Source organism: Poecilia formosa, unplaced genomic scaffold (genome assembly GCF_000485575.1).
Source record: "Poecilia formosa unplaced genomic scaffold, Poecilia_formosa-5.1.2 Scaffold141, whole genome shotgun sequence".
NCBI classification, from domain to species: domain Eukaryota; kingdom Metazoa; phylum Chordata; class Actinopteri; order Cyprinodontiformes; family Poeciliidae; genus Poecilia; species Poecilia formosa.
The window spans coordinates 803,253-818,201 of NW_006800080.1; the positions used below are offsets into that span (position 1 = coordinate 803,253).

The 14,949-nt window shown below is 38.2% G+C and overlaps 1 protein-coding gene across 4 annotated transcripts in view; it reads left to right on the forward strand.

Annotated features, from left to right (window-relative positions):
• Window positions 1–13,743: 13,743 nt before the first annotated feature.
• The window catches only part of fli1 (Fli-1 proto-oncogene, ETS transcription factor), a 37,716-nt gene continuing 36,510 nt past the window's right edge, over window positions 13,744–14,949 (forward strand). For 3 of the 4 annotated variants that reach the window (XM_016676759.1, XM_016676761.1, XM_007562746.2), the window contains exon 1: window positions 14,898–14,917. In XM_016676759.1, coding sequence (XP_016532245.1) covers window positions 14,913–14,917 — 5 coding nt within the window. In that variant the 5' untranslated portion in view covers window positions 14,898–14,912. Of the gene's footprint in view, window positions 13,951–14,897; window positions 14,918–14,949 lie in introns of those variants that run through there. The other variant, XM_016676762.1, reaches the window with a different exon arrangement.

Here is a 14,949-nt window from a genome sequence, read left to right on the forward strand (position 1 = left end):
CAAGGTTAGCACTTTGTAGAGTCATCTTTTCTTGCAGCGGCAGCTTTGGAGGGTTTTGCCGTATATCTCTGTCAGCTTTACACTCTTAGAGACAAAATATGCTTAGCACATCATTCTTCCCAAAATAGTTCATGCTTAATTATATTTAACATCTGCAAGTATATTAGGTACGTTGAGTATCTGTAAACATTCATTTTAAAGTCTGACAATCATCCATACTTTATCTTTATGTTGAACTATCACATAACATTCCTTTGAAATACAGTTTTTGGCCGTAATGTGACAAAATGCGACAAACTTCAAGGGCTAAATACTTTCTCAAGGCGCTCAAAATGTGCCACTTTGCGTGGAAGAACAGGATGTAGAGATGCAGAGACCAACTCGCCCTCGTTGATAAGGCGTTGGCCTAGTGCCACAGTTCTCCCCTCTTCCATTCACACAGACACACAGTCAAACAGCCTGGCCGGTTGTGAGTTTAACCCCACCCCCACCCTTTTGCTCCAGTGCCGTCTCTCCAGCTCCCTATTCCTCTTCATTAGTGTCCCAGAATGAGATGCTTGTAGTGTAATTAGCAGAGAAGGTCCTTCTGAATGCCTGTGTAACACACACTCTCATTAGAGGAGTGAGAGACAGCGTCTGGAGCTGAGGAGGAGAGGTGGAGGAGCAGGCCTGGGAGAGCAAGAGGAGAACCAGAGGGGGAGGCAAACAGGGAGGGACAGAAAGACAGATAATGTCAGAAAAAAAAATTACACACAAAAAAACAAAAAAACAAACAAAATGAAAATCTGACATGCTTGAAGGGGTTTTTGACCAGAGAAGGATGAGGAGTGTGGTCAATAAATATTTTGTCTGGAAAGATGGTTCTATCCTCTATATTTACAGTTGCTTTCAAAAAAAGTAATTCCATCTGAACTTTGTCACTCTTAGGCACAAACTTTAATGTACTTTACTGAGATCTATGTTGATTACCCAACTAAGCTGAGCAATGACAGAAACTAAAAATCTGAAAATTATGGTTTTATTTACCCCCCTCTACATGGGGAAAATCTAAACAAAATTGTGTACAAACAACGGCCTTCAAAAGTCACCCAATTGGTAAATAGCTCCTTCTGTTCAATTCTGTTCAATTCTAACATAGAGAATTTTTAAAGAGTAGCTGTACGTGTATCTGGTACTCTAAAGTTCGCATATCAACTGAAGCTGAGACCCGGGAGACCATGTCCAGTGCACTGAGTGAGCCTTTGGAACAGGCCTGCCTCTTACCACAGAGACAGGAGTCATCTTCAAATCTGAGTGAGCCTGATCGACTCACAAATAAGGTCAGAGTTTGGATTTTGTCTTGGACTGCACAAGGTTCTTAATGACTTTGTCATCTTTCTTTTACATATCAGTTTAATGCCTGACACTGGAGAGATATTTGTATGCTGTGAAGATTATTATGGTCTTTGTCACTGTTGATTCTGATCATATGCTATGATCTGTTGAAGTGATTTACTTCCAGAGGAGAAAAGTTTAAAGTGTTCATCTTTGCATTGTCTCTTTTACTCTCCTTCCTCCCCTTTTTATTTTATCTTTTTTGCTTTACACATATTCACTTCATTTTCAAAGAGTGGTGAGTCCCAAAGCCACAATCCTTGGTCTAACATGGGGTTAGACCTTAAAACAAAGAGTCATAAAACAAAGAGTTTTATGACTCTTTGTTCCAGAGTGGTGGGCGGTTCTAATTCTGGACAGTCTCCTCAGATCTGACATCAACCCCTCTCAACCCCCTGCACCTCCACCTCACCCCCCTCACCCCAGGGGGTCATGTTGTTTGTGATAATATGATTTCAATGCATGTGTGGTTTATGCTAACCTTTCTGTTTTTATTTCTTCCTTTCTTTCTGTTTTTTGTCTTGTTTGATTAGTAATTGTTTTTGAAGTTATTTTTCAGTATTCCATTTAATTTCGTCATAGTTTCTTCATTCGTCTGATTTAATTCCCACTTTATTGTTAAATATATTTATTTCTTTTGTCTTTTACATCATTAAAAGCATGTCAGTCACTGGAGAAAAAAAAAATATTGATTATAATAATTATTTATTATTCAGTATATAGTTCACCAGTTATTTACTGTGTAGATCAGCAGTAAAGTTTTTCAGTTCTGTCAATAAATTTGCAGACTTCATTAACATCTGTGTCTGATACCTTGCTGTATGAAGAGTTTCTTCTGGTTACGAATTCATTCCTTCATGAGAAACTGACAAGCTTGACCGATGATTTCAGAGATACTAAAATTGATTATTATATTATTAATCATAACTATTAATAATTACATAAACCAAACATTCATATTTATTCCCAACAAGGTGGATGGAAAAAAAATTGGAGGGGAGTTGAGAAGGGCTTATGTCAGGTCTAGGGACACTGTCCAGATTCAGACCTCCCTGCCACTTTTGAACAAATAGTCCCAAAACTTGACCAAGTGCTCCAGAGTAACCTAAGTCTAGTCAAAGGATTGTGGCTTTGGGTTCAGAGTGAATGTGGTTGATGTGGGGCTGTAGAATCAAGAGTGACAAAGATAACAATGACTACAGCATACAAATAACTCTCTTAAGCAAGAGGCATTAAACAAGATGGCTAAGTCATTTTATTTAACCACCTTATCCAGTCCAGACATAAACAAAACTGACCTTATTTGTGAACTGATCAGGCTAACTCAGATTCTACATTGTAGCCACAGCTGCCCTGAGGCACTCTGACAAAAACGAGGCTAATCACACACGACGGAAAGGTAACAGGTATCCCAGAAAAGCAGAAAAAGAACAGTTATTGCTAATTTTCTGAGCACAGCTTTTAATTTTAGCTTCATGGCATGCAAATGCTCATCAAAATTTGTGTTGACATAATCTGGATGAACTGTCGACGTGACACATGTGCACGAGCCATGAAAACAAAGACAGCTACGTAAAAATCCAATATATTTCAAGGCTTACAAGGACAAATATGACTCAGTTTCCTGCTTGTTAACCTTTTGTCATGTTTGGGACTGTTTTTGGTGAAGTTGTCCCTCTTACTTCCTAGACTCACACTGATGGAACCTAACTGTGATTCCAGACAGACATGAAATGGCTTTAATTTTCATGTTTCCTCTTAAGAATGGTTAAGTCCTTGAAGAGTAAAAGATTAACTTAAAGTGTATCCTCCTCTAACAGTGTTAATCCTTCTGTGCACACTTTTCCTGTAGCTGGTAATTAAGGATTTGAGTCTGAAAGTCCACCTGAGGATCTCAGGCCTTCAAAAAAACAAAAAAAACACAGAGTGATCATTAGCTCCACTGCATCCCTCTTGTGTTCACACTGATAACCGATGGCATTGCCATTAGCAAGCCTGTCGGCTTCGTTCTCTTCAGTCAGCCTGTGCGGAGGTGTGGTCATGCCACAGAGAAAGACCTTATCTGGGTGATGAGAGGGAAGAGGGAAATGCTGTCAGTGGCTGGTTTTCAGTGAAATCTGTTTTTTGTCCAGACGCTTAGCATAGGCCGATATCCAATGCTAATTTTAAGCCACACATTTCATTTTCCATGGAGGAAAGACCTTCGTATGGTTGCAAAGTCCTATTTAAAGTTTGATATTTGTTGTGTTGTTCACTACACCTTGTCTTTTTTCTACGAGCTGTGAATATCTGCAGCTCCTTCAGCTGCTCTTGGTCTCTTGGGTGTTTCTTTGATTTTATTTTGTGGTTTCAGAGTAAGAAAGAGTTTCAGTACAAATGCATATTATAGTATGTTGAGTTTTTTTTTTTTAAGTTTCTAAAAATATGTATCACTTCATGTCATGTAATGCACTGGCAACCTATCCAGGTGTACTTCATCTCTCCCCCCAATGACTAAAGGTGGATAAGCCATCAATTTAGAAATGGAGGAAATTACACTGCAGTAGCCGCAATAAATGATGTGTGCAGAATTAAGGATATGTGAGTGAAAATCGTATTCATTGTCCTGTTTTGCAACTCTACCTTTGGTTGTGTTTTTTTTTCTGTCATGGTCTTGTGCAAAAAACAACAATTGACTCTTCCATGATTGAAGCAGGTTGAAATCACATGCTTTTATTTATGGGTCTCGCCTTCATGTGGTCTATTTTATTGACCTCTCCCAATTCATTTTTTTTTTTGTCTGATCCTGCCCTCTTAACTGCTGTCTGACTGATTTAGGATTTCTGTGTTTCTCTCCATCTTCTCACTTTCAGTTTCCTGCTGAGTCCCATTCTGAAATGCCTGCTGCTCCCACTCACCCACATCCACCTCACTCAACCCATACCCCCACTATTTGCTCCATCCGAGCAGAAAGGAGGTTATTTTTAGAGCTCCGTTGATGGGTTTAAAGATACTAAGTCCACATTGTGCCTTGGATTTTCAGGGAGGAAACAGGCTGTTTCTCTTTTTGCTCCCCTCTCTTCCATTCATTTCCTTCCTTGCTTCCTCTCAGAGATTTTGCCCAAACAGTACCTCATACTAGCACACTTTCATTTCTTCACCATGCCTCAACTCTCTCTCTAACCAACATTACAGCCATTGCAACACTATCACCACCACCACACTCACACCTCCACAGCTCTCATGTTCTCGCTCTTTATCTTAATTTGCACTCTTCCCAACACAGAGTTTTTCTTCTTCCTCCTCTTTCTATTTGCAATTGAAATGAAACATACGCTACATTCAATAGGAAGCAAACATTATAAATTATATACATCTCCACCAACTGCGGCAGAAAATAGAGAAAAAGAATAGAGACCTGTAAGGCAATGTTCTGAAACTTCAATAATAAATAAAACAAATAACAACAAAGGAGTTTGTTTTTACCCTGTAAACATTAAAATATTAGTCTAAAGAAGAAAATTTATGCTTCAGATGTATTCGATTTGGATCCTAGCTGTTGAATTAAGTTATGACGTATGCATATAAAAGTGATAACAAAGAAACTTGAATATTTTATATAATTGTGCTTATCTATTTTAAATGAAAGAGGGGGGAAAAATGTTTATTTTTAATGCAGTCTAAGAGGTGAAGGATTTTGAAAATTCATTTATAAAAAAAATTGTAGTAGTAAAAATGTTAATTATGAATTTATATGTGTCTTTTCATATTGTGCCAACTTTTGTCAAAAGGACTGAAGAAGTTATGGATTTAGACCATGGTCATTCATTAATTGAATTGGGATTATTTTACAAAAAGCTATGTTCTGAATAAAATGTTAAGTCGATTCTTCTTCTAGCTTACGTAGTTGACGTCTCAGTGTTAAGACTGAATTTGGAGCTGACGAATTGGTTGCAGGAATAGATATAATTTATTCTTTTAAAACTGATATCTTTTACATATTATTATATCTATAATATAGATATGATGCATAATTACGAGGGATAGGAAGCTTGAGGTTTTCTTTTTTACGTCTTATTACATTAATCTCACTTTCGTATGTTTTTTTTTTTTTTTTCTGTCTGTAATCTGGACCTGTCATCTTTCAGAATGTCGGGTATCTTTGGAGCCTGTCTGTGCGTGGGAGATGATTTCAGAATGACATTTTGACTAAAGATTTTAACTGGATTTATGTGGCGTCATTTTCAATGAAACTAAATCATACCAGATTAAGTGACTTGATTGGAAACATTTTCCTCACGTAAAAACGGAAAAGTCATTGAACAACAATATGCTATATGACTGCTTCAGATAAACTTTCATATTGGTGATGTGAAAGTTTTTATGCATAAGCCCGTCATTTCTACGTGAATGTTGTGATTGTTTCAAAGCTCAATTGTGCCCTCTATCAGTGGGCAGCCAAAATGCAAAGACAACTTTTTTTTTACCTTTTAGTACACATTGCAGCATAATTGAGAATTGTAGAGGTTCTGGATAACTTTAACAAAAAAAAAAAAAAAAAAAAAGAAAAAGAAAAACTCAGGTTAAATAAATTTGATGAGTTATTTGTAGTGATTTTGGTCACAGAAAATCATACTTCAAGGTCAGCTTATCTGACACACGCTGTGAGGTGGCAGTAGTTCAGGCCATCAGAGTGGGGGACTGGCACAGCCACCTAACGTCTTCTGTACATTTCACCAGCTGTGTCAAAGAGCCCACAGCATGTGTTAACACTTTACTCTCCAGATAGCTACGATGACAGCGTCAGCCTGTCTCTTTAAGAGTCTGTGTGGAATGTTGTGGTCTGCCCAGGCGTTTGGGGTAGTGCCTTCACCCACACATAAACACAACCCTTAAAAAGTGACTCAGGCTGATTCTCACTCTTTCTCCTGTTTCACTCCCAAAATTTTTCACTGCAGTCCGGTCTGCTTTGTGGGACCAGTTTTTCCTTTTCCCCTGAGGTTGTTTTATTGGTTTTCTAGTAAAATAGTTATTTTATTTTTATTTTTTTTCTAATATACTACAAGTACTTGCACCGGTACAAAGAGGACATTTAGTTTTGACTTGGGGAATAGTTTTCAGACCCAATACTACAAATTTTATGAATATTATATATTTGGAATCCAGAAGTGTTAGTTAAATGTAGGTAGAAGTAACTTTTGGTTCATCACAATTTATTAATTTAAATCATGTTTCCACTTGAGATGATTCAATTGAAACATTATGATTTGTTTGTCCTATATATTTTATTGTTTGTTACCAAGAACAAGCGGAACAGAGTCCTCAGCTGGCCACCTCTAGCTGGAGCCAGAGAGCCCTCAAGTGGCAGGAGTTGGTACTACCTTTTCTTGTGAATGGGATCAATAGGCAGGCCCTCTTTATTAGATCCAGATTTGACCGTCTGAAGGCACAGATGAATGATTTTCGTAGTCTGGTGAGCAGCCCTCATCGAGTTCAGGCTGTCAGACATGTCTAGGGGGAGGTAAGAAGGGGACTCTGGCCTCAAAGTGAAAGCCTTGAGAATGTGGGACAGGGTAAACCCTAAACCCTAGAGCTCAGCCCAGGCCAGCGAACAACACTCTTCTTATTTAGCTGGTGGGCCAGACTCAAATGAGAGGTGACAGCATATTCATTTCACTCAGTGTTTTTCTTTAAGGGCTTTTTTAAATGTCTGTGAATGATGAGCGGTCAGTGGATTTATAGTTCAGAGGATGATTTAGGTTTTTTAAATGGTCCTACCTTCTTCCTGCTTTTGCTCTCCCTGATTCCTTTTACCCACTTTCATTGGCTTTTCCAAGCCACATTTTATTTGTCTAGGGATGACCTCCACTCCGCAAGTGCGAGATGATTTAAAATGTAAATTGAGCACACTGGGTTCTCATGTTGAGTCTGGACTGGCTGGCTGTGCCCAGACTTACAAATGAATCTACATGGGGAAGACCCATGTAGGTGCTGTTAGGAATACATGGTAAACTGTGGTGTTGTAAAATGAAATTTTATAGACACACCAAATTGCACAAGTATACTCCTTGGCTTGTATTTGAGGCATTCTAAAGGATGTTAATAATAAAATGCTGCTTGTCTCGCCACCACATGTCCTTCCAGGCTCGTCCAGCTCTCATCTGTTCGTTACCCCTAAGGGCAAAAATACCAAGACCAAACAGAAATCATCCACAGGACTGGGACATCAGGAGGTTTTGGGGTGACGCCTTTCATTTATAGGTATGCTTTTACCTTCATTAATGCTGGCCTCATAAAAAGCCCACTTTGCTTTCCTTTAATACTTCCTCTTTGCAAATGACCACCTTTAACACAAGTAGGAACATGTCTGCCCTCTGCTTTCTGTAAACTTGTCTTAATAGACCTATGGACCAGCTCTTGATCAATTGCTTGAAATACAGAAAACCATCAAAACTTTCCATGCGTCTTTTTTGTGATCAGACTTTGTAACAACACTAAGATTTGTAGTATTTTATCCGACCCCAAGCAGAATTAGTTGTGGAATGCCCACATCTAAACCACCATCTCCTGCTATCTTTATGGGGTACTTTTTTTTCTGAAATGCTCTTAGTTTTACTATAGATGTGACAGGGTCCAAAGTTTATCTTTACAAAAAACTTTGGGGGCCTTCAAGATGTTGTCAAAAAAATTAGACACATCTTTGTCTTTGTTTGATTGCTTGTTTTTTTGTTTGATTTTTGTCAGCAGTGGTTTTCACCTTGGTCTTTTCTCATCTTTTCCTTCTTAATCATATACTCTGACATTGAGATAATTGAGTGTTTAGATTGTGCTCTGGGCTTTTTTCTTATCCTCCTTGGAAGAGTTGTTGATGTGCTTCTGGAGTTATTTTAGTGGACTGTACACTCCTGAGAAGGTTCAGTTCTGTCTCTTTCCAATTTGTGAATAATGGCTCTCACTGTGGTTCCCTTTATTCTCAAAGCCTGAGAAGTGGTCGTGCCAACCTTTGTATACTGATAGAGGTTAATGACTCAGTCAGTCTTGTCTGTTCTAGATTTTCCTGAAATTGAGGTATAATAGATGCTATTTTTCAATACTTTTGCCAATTTTATCTTGTTAGACGGTAAAACTTTAAATGATGCTTTGATTCTACGTGTCTGGTAGAAATCCAGTCAATGTGTAGTTAGTGAAACTGAACTGACTTTCAAATAATGTGGTTAAACTCAATTGCTGTTAGTAGTTAATATTTGGATTATTTTTTTTTTCTTTAGTTTTCCACAAACTCATTGCAATGTGACATATTTGTTTTCGGGTCAGGGGTACATTACTGATAAAATCTTCACAATACATCATTACAAAAACTCTGGATAATTCGTATAAGGTAGAAGCACGTTCAGCCTGTTAAACTTCAAGCTTGTGGTTGTTTGCCATTCCTTGTCTGGGTCATAAGTGCTTGAGAGCATGCATGAAAAGATTTGATATTCGTGCCCTGCCTTCCCTGGTGCCACAGTGTGATTTTCTCCCTCCCTGCGGAGCAAAGAAAAAGAGCTGGAATGAAGTAGGACCAATCTCCATCTCCAGATCATCTCTCAGTAGCTCCTCAACTAAATAAATAACTCATTACAGTTCAGAGCAAGGAGCTTCATTTACTCCAGGCGATGTAATCACGCAAGGCTGCAGGTTGCCCACATCATCTCAAATACAAGAGCAATCGGTAGAATCCCAGGAGGAGGTGTTGTAAATGTTAGCATGCCAGCAAAGAGTAACTGGCAGCTGAGTGTTTGTGGGCAAGATTCCAAACTGGCAGAGAACTTTGCATCAGTGCCGATCAGGATTGCAGCTTCTTTATAAAAGCACACAAGGAGAGTCCGAATACGTCAGTACTGAAGCGCTAACGTCAAACTGGAAGGAGACACAATCATCTCACAGCTACATTCCACTCCTAATGCCATTGCCAGATGGTGCAGGATTTGATGAAACAGAAAGACAGAGGATTTAAAGTGTCTTTAAAGATCTTTTTCAACTGTCTTAGGAAAACATGACAAGCAAAAGAGAGAGAATGAAAAGGGGATAGATTTCAAACATGAACTCAGTTAGTGACAAAAGAGATTCAAAGAAGCTATCTACTGTATGTCCATCTACACACATGGATAATGTGTGTATCCCTCTGGCAATGACTGAACCCTCCCTCCCACCCCCCACTGAAATAAGTTAAAACTAACAAAATTAATAGTAAATATAAAGGAACATCCAAAGAGAATTAGACATTTCTTTTGAAATGTGGTTCAACAGAATTAGTTTTACAAATTAACTAAAGAAACAGGCCAGGATAAAAATGATGGTGCATGTTAAACTGTGTTCAAGCTTGTAATCCGACAGTCTGTCTATTTAAATGCTGACAAGTTGTCATTCTACTGGTGGCATGATGTGTACAGCACCAAACATGGACCTCAGGGTGCAAAGAAGATACATTTGGCCTAGGAGATTAGAAAGACATTTAGAAACAAGCTTGTTAAAGTTTAAGGCCATCAGACCATCTCCAAGCAGCTTGAGGCTCCTGTGACTACAATTACATTATTCAGATGCTTAAAGCCCATGGGAGTGTAGCCGACCTTCTAGGAGAAAATATGAAGAACACTGATGAGAAATGGAACAAAGGGATAATATTAATGGCAACCAAACAGTCCAGAACAATCGCCAAAGAAATTAAAGGTGAACTCAAAGGTCTATCAGGTGCACCCATCCATCCATACATTTTCTGTACACCCTTGTCCCTAGTGGTGTATGGTGCAATGATTTTCTTCCTTGGGAGCAAGGCCTTTGTGACAAGAATAAAATCATGAACAGTTCCAAACGCCAGGAAGGTCTGACCCATAAACTTCTATTGTCTTTCAGCAGTCTTTGGGGTCAACAAAAAAGGTTGTTGGCAATAATTTTTCTCACATTTTGACATATTTATAAAACCTTCCTAACACAGAAAGATGAATATTAACAAGTGAAAATGTGGTATGCTGACGAGATTCTACCTAAGAAGTCTGAATCTTCTTTGGTACAGAAGACTGAATCTCTTTTTTTACTCAAAAGATGATTGAACAAAGCATTTTTGTCGGTGAAAAAACTTCTCTAGCCAAGTTAATGCATATTTTTTTTCCACAAACAGAATTGATTTCTTCGACAGCTGAACTACACCAGATATTTGTCACGTAAGAGGCAGAAAATGCTTAGATTGTTTTTAATGGGCACATTTTTATACTTCAAATGTTGTTTTTTGGGGGGTTTTTTATGTAGGATTTGGGTCAGGAAAACTGAGGTAGTCATGGACAACAGTTGATTTTGTGTTGATGCAGTTTTGACTTCATTTGGTCAAATATGGATCATTGTCCTGTTGAAAATTTGGTAGAATCAATAAGATTTTTCATTATCAAGTCTTGGTGTTTCAAAGAGTCCAACAAGATTCGCTTGGGTCTCAAAAAAGGCTTTTTTGCCAGGCTAATTTCCCAAATATTTGGTTGAAGTATAGATAATCTTGTTTGTTGGTAAGATGAAAAAGGGTTCTTATCCATCCCATAGGCTAGTGACAAGAAGAACTTGCCTTCTCCTTTAATTAAATTTATTACCTAGATAAACAAGTGTTCCTAGAAACTAATCCGTTTACAATTCTAAACTCTAAATCATAAAAAATCCATCTTCAGTTAGATTTATTTTAAAATTATTGCAAAAGGTATCAACAACTGGATAGTTCTAGGATGTATTATAACATATGTGTCTCTGGTGATTTTGTTAATTCTTAAGATTTAATTCCCCAACCCCCATAAAATCGTGTTCTCAAATTGATGGTTTTGAATTTTGGACGTCACACAACAAATGCCATTGTAAATGTCATCCTCTTTCCAAACTTTGACATTTTTAAAACCTATTTAAAATCGTAATTTTTGCCCCACAGATTTGTTCAAAATTGTGGATTTTGTCACAATCCAGCCAATGAGGAAGTTTGTGTTGTCGGTAAGACAACACAAACTTAGCTCAGATACTGTGCCCTTTTCTATTCCTTTGTCATTTCAAGAAGTTTAGTGGTTACCGCTCAAATGTGTTAGAAAACTTCTTCCACAGCATCCTGAGGAAGGCAAACACAGCAGGCACATGAATGCCATTTTTCTGCAAAACGGATGTTGGGATTTCCGTCCATTGTTTCTCGCTGGGAACGCCATTATCAGTGTTGTTGTTCCTAATCATTGCATTAGGAAACGGTGCAACAAACAGAAGGTCCAGCCGCTGATGAAAGGCAAAACCTTCAAGCTGATGATCCTATCACTGTAAAACATATGTGCAGTTTTACTTTCAAAGATTTTCTTTTGTTCAGTTGGATGTTGCCGGTACTATTTCTTCTGAGGCCTAAATAAATATGTTTCTGTAGTCATAATACATATTTGGCTGCATCATTTGGGAGATATATAAATTTGTCAGAGAAGCCAAACAAAGGCCTATCTAATTACAGAACAAATAGTCACTAAAAAATATTTAATTTCTATGTGTCCAAATTTCAAGATAAAGCATTCGGATAAGGTTTTTTTTCTTACAGCTGACCCAATACAAATTCACAGGAGAACCCTATGTTTCACTTTGGTTTGCTTTGCATGAAACAGTGACCTGGATGAGGCAATAAAACATCACGGTTGGGTGGCTTTCCCCACCGTAAATTGCCCCACATCCTTTGGGGGTTGTGGTGGAGGGGAATCTCTTGTTCGAAGATGAGGGGAGCAACTCGAATGAAGGAAATGAAGTTAGTGAAGTGAGCGGGCTCAAATGAGCAGGAAGAGGTAAACGCCACCACATAGGGTCTTGGTTTGTTTGAATGTTCCACACTGTACAAATATTTAAGTAGTTTTACATGCCGACCCTTAAATCTACTATTATAAAATGTTGAAATTAAGTGTGTGAATTAACATTATATGCTTTTCCATTGTTTTAGCTAAGGAGCACTGATCTGATGCTATTAGAATATATTGTTCCTCGGAGCAAGGGCAAGAAATTTGGAGTTGTTTTCGTCTTTATTTGTAATTATTTTGAATTTACATTTTGGTCTATATTAAAAACTTCTGTTGCAACTGTGTCCCACTGTTTTCTCTACTAGGTGAGTGATATGGCTCTGTGTCCAGGGCAGCACTCTGTCAGTGATGACACAGATGTCCATGTCTTATTTGAATCTTCATATTTGGAGAACCTAAAAGAAATATAAAAAGCAAGATTACAGTATTAAAATATACTGAGAGACAAGTTAAGTCATGGTTATTTGCACATTTCAGCAACAAGGCAGGTCAAAGTGCTTCACTTGATGAAAACATAACACTGTAACCAGTTGTGTTGGGAACAGCAATCAACAAACGTTGCATTTTCTCAAATACCATAATCAAAATCAATGAGAGTAAACATTTAAATATATTAAACATGCATCTTATTTATCTGAGACATGCCCTGTACCCTGAAGAAACTAAAACTGAAGTGTTTGACCATAAAAACTATTTCTGCATTTGGAGAAAAAAAAGGGCAAAGTTTGTAAGCCAGGCTGTAGCATCATGTTGTGGGTGTATTTTGATTCAGACAGGACTGGTGGACTTCACAAAGCAGATGCTGTCATATGGACAGGACACTACGCAAATATATGACAGCATCAGAAAATTAACACTTGGACAAAGTTTAGACAAAGTTTAGATGGACAATTGTGCAAAGAGCAACATATATATATATATATATATATATATATATATATATATATATATATATATATATATATATATATATATATATATATAAAACTAAGTCAACATTTTGAAGTGGCAATAAGCCCAATAATTATTCAAAAATTATTTTCCCCCCCCCCCCCCCCCCTATTATTCTGGCATTTAGGAAACAGCAATTATTTTTGATAATCCTAACATAAAAATATAATCTGATTTAATATCAGGCAGTAAGTAAAAAAACGGCTAGGTGTTCTTTCTGAAAGTCTGTTGTAGTCCACTTTCAAAGACAAGGAAGAGGCTGCTTGCCAAGAGCACAATTCATGTACAACCCCAACATCCCTAAGATGAGCAAAGTTTTTCCATCTTTCCCCAGGTTTTCAGTTTAGGTGGGCTGTTTGTGTGCTTTTACAGTTGGATGGCTTTTCACGTTCTCTTGCCACATTGTTTCCCCTCAGTGCACAACACCTCACGTTTATTGTTCTTCCGACGAAAAGTAAAGCTATTTAAAAGCAAACTGTTGCGTTCTTATCGTACGTAAAGACTTTACAAATTAGATTTATGAGACTCTTTCTCCCCCTCTTGCCTTCTCTCTTATTTCATGGTTCAGTTGCCTCACACTGCAGGCAAAGGGGAGGTTTTCTCTTGCTGCTTATTGGCCGCGGCTCTCTCATTTCAGGAGCATTTCCATGCCTGCACCCGGCGTTCTTTCAGACACCGTCAAAAAATAACTCACTGTCATCATCAGTGGAAAACACCTTCGACTCCTGACCGGACTAATTATTTCAGATAGCAAGAGGAGTGATTTTTCTCGGTGGAGGGATATCGACAAGAGAGAGAGAGAGATCGACCGCAGTAACGACAGGTGAGTGGCAAGTTTTCCTTAAGCTGCTCTGGGTAAATGCGCGTGCTGGCGGACAATAAATCATTTCCGCGTGTTTGTTTTCATTGAAGCATGGTCACGCGCTCGATAGCTGGCTGCACCTTTAATTTTTATTTTTTGTTTTATTTCATCCTATTTTAAGTAGCGGGACGGTGTTTCTTAAGTGCGAAGGTGAAGTGAAACTGCCTTAACGTTTCAACTTCATTACATCAAACTTGTTCAGATTTTGCTTATTCCGTTCCTTTCCCCCCCGACCCTTTTTTCTTAAAGTTAATGTTTGACTATTGAGACTTTTTGTTCTTCAAAGTATTATCGTGGTGGATGTAAAAAGATAGGGGGTGGGGGGGACAGAATATGTATTAGCTGAAAACCAGTTGACTCTAGTTTATGATGGATAACGGCAAGGTAAAGATGCTTAAAATGTAACACTAGAGGGTTCCCCGGCCCACGGGGCTGTCTCGGAGGAAGGTTCACGCCGTTATTCACCAGTCCTCCTCTAATTGGCTGCAGATGCGGTGTCCTGTAGTAGGTTCTTTTTTTTTTTTATCGGCTGGAAATCGGATGCATTTTTTTGCGTCTGCACACACAAAAAAGTCGAAAACAATACTTAAATACATTTTTAAAAAGATCATAAAGCGTTTAAATCACCCGCTAATAATTCTAAAATGAATGCACAGTTGTAAATTAAGGTTCGCAAAAACATGCATGATTTTTCACAGGTCAGAGATGTTCCACGGGGATTATTAAGAGATGGCCTGCCATTGCAGACATTCACATAACCTCATTTGCTTCATCACCCATATGTATATAAGAGGCGCTTGTGGTGGCTCTGCGCTGCTGATAATTGCAGCGGTATAAGGAAGGACTAAAAAACACCGTCCCCTCAGTGCCCTTTCACCCGAGACTTTGTAAGCTGCACTTATTAAAGCGAAAAGTGTTTCAATATGTGGTAAGCTTTAGGGGGAAAACGTGATGGGGGTT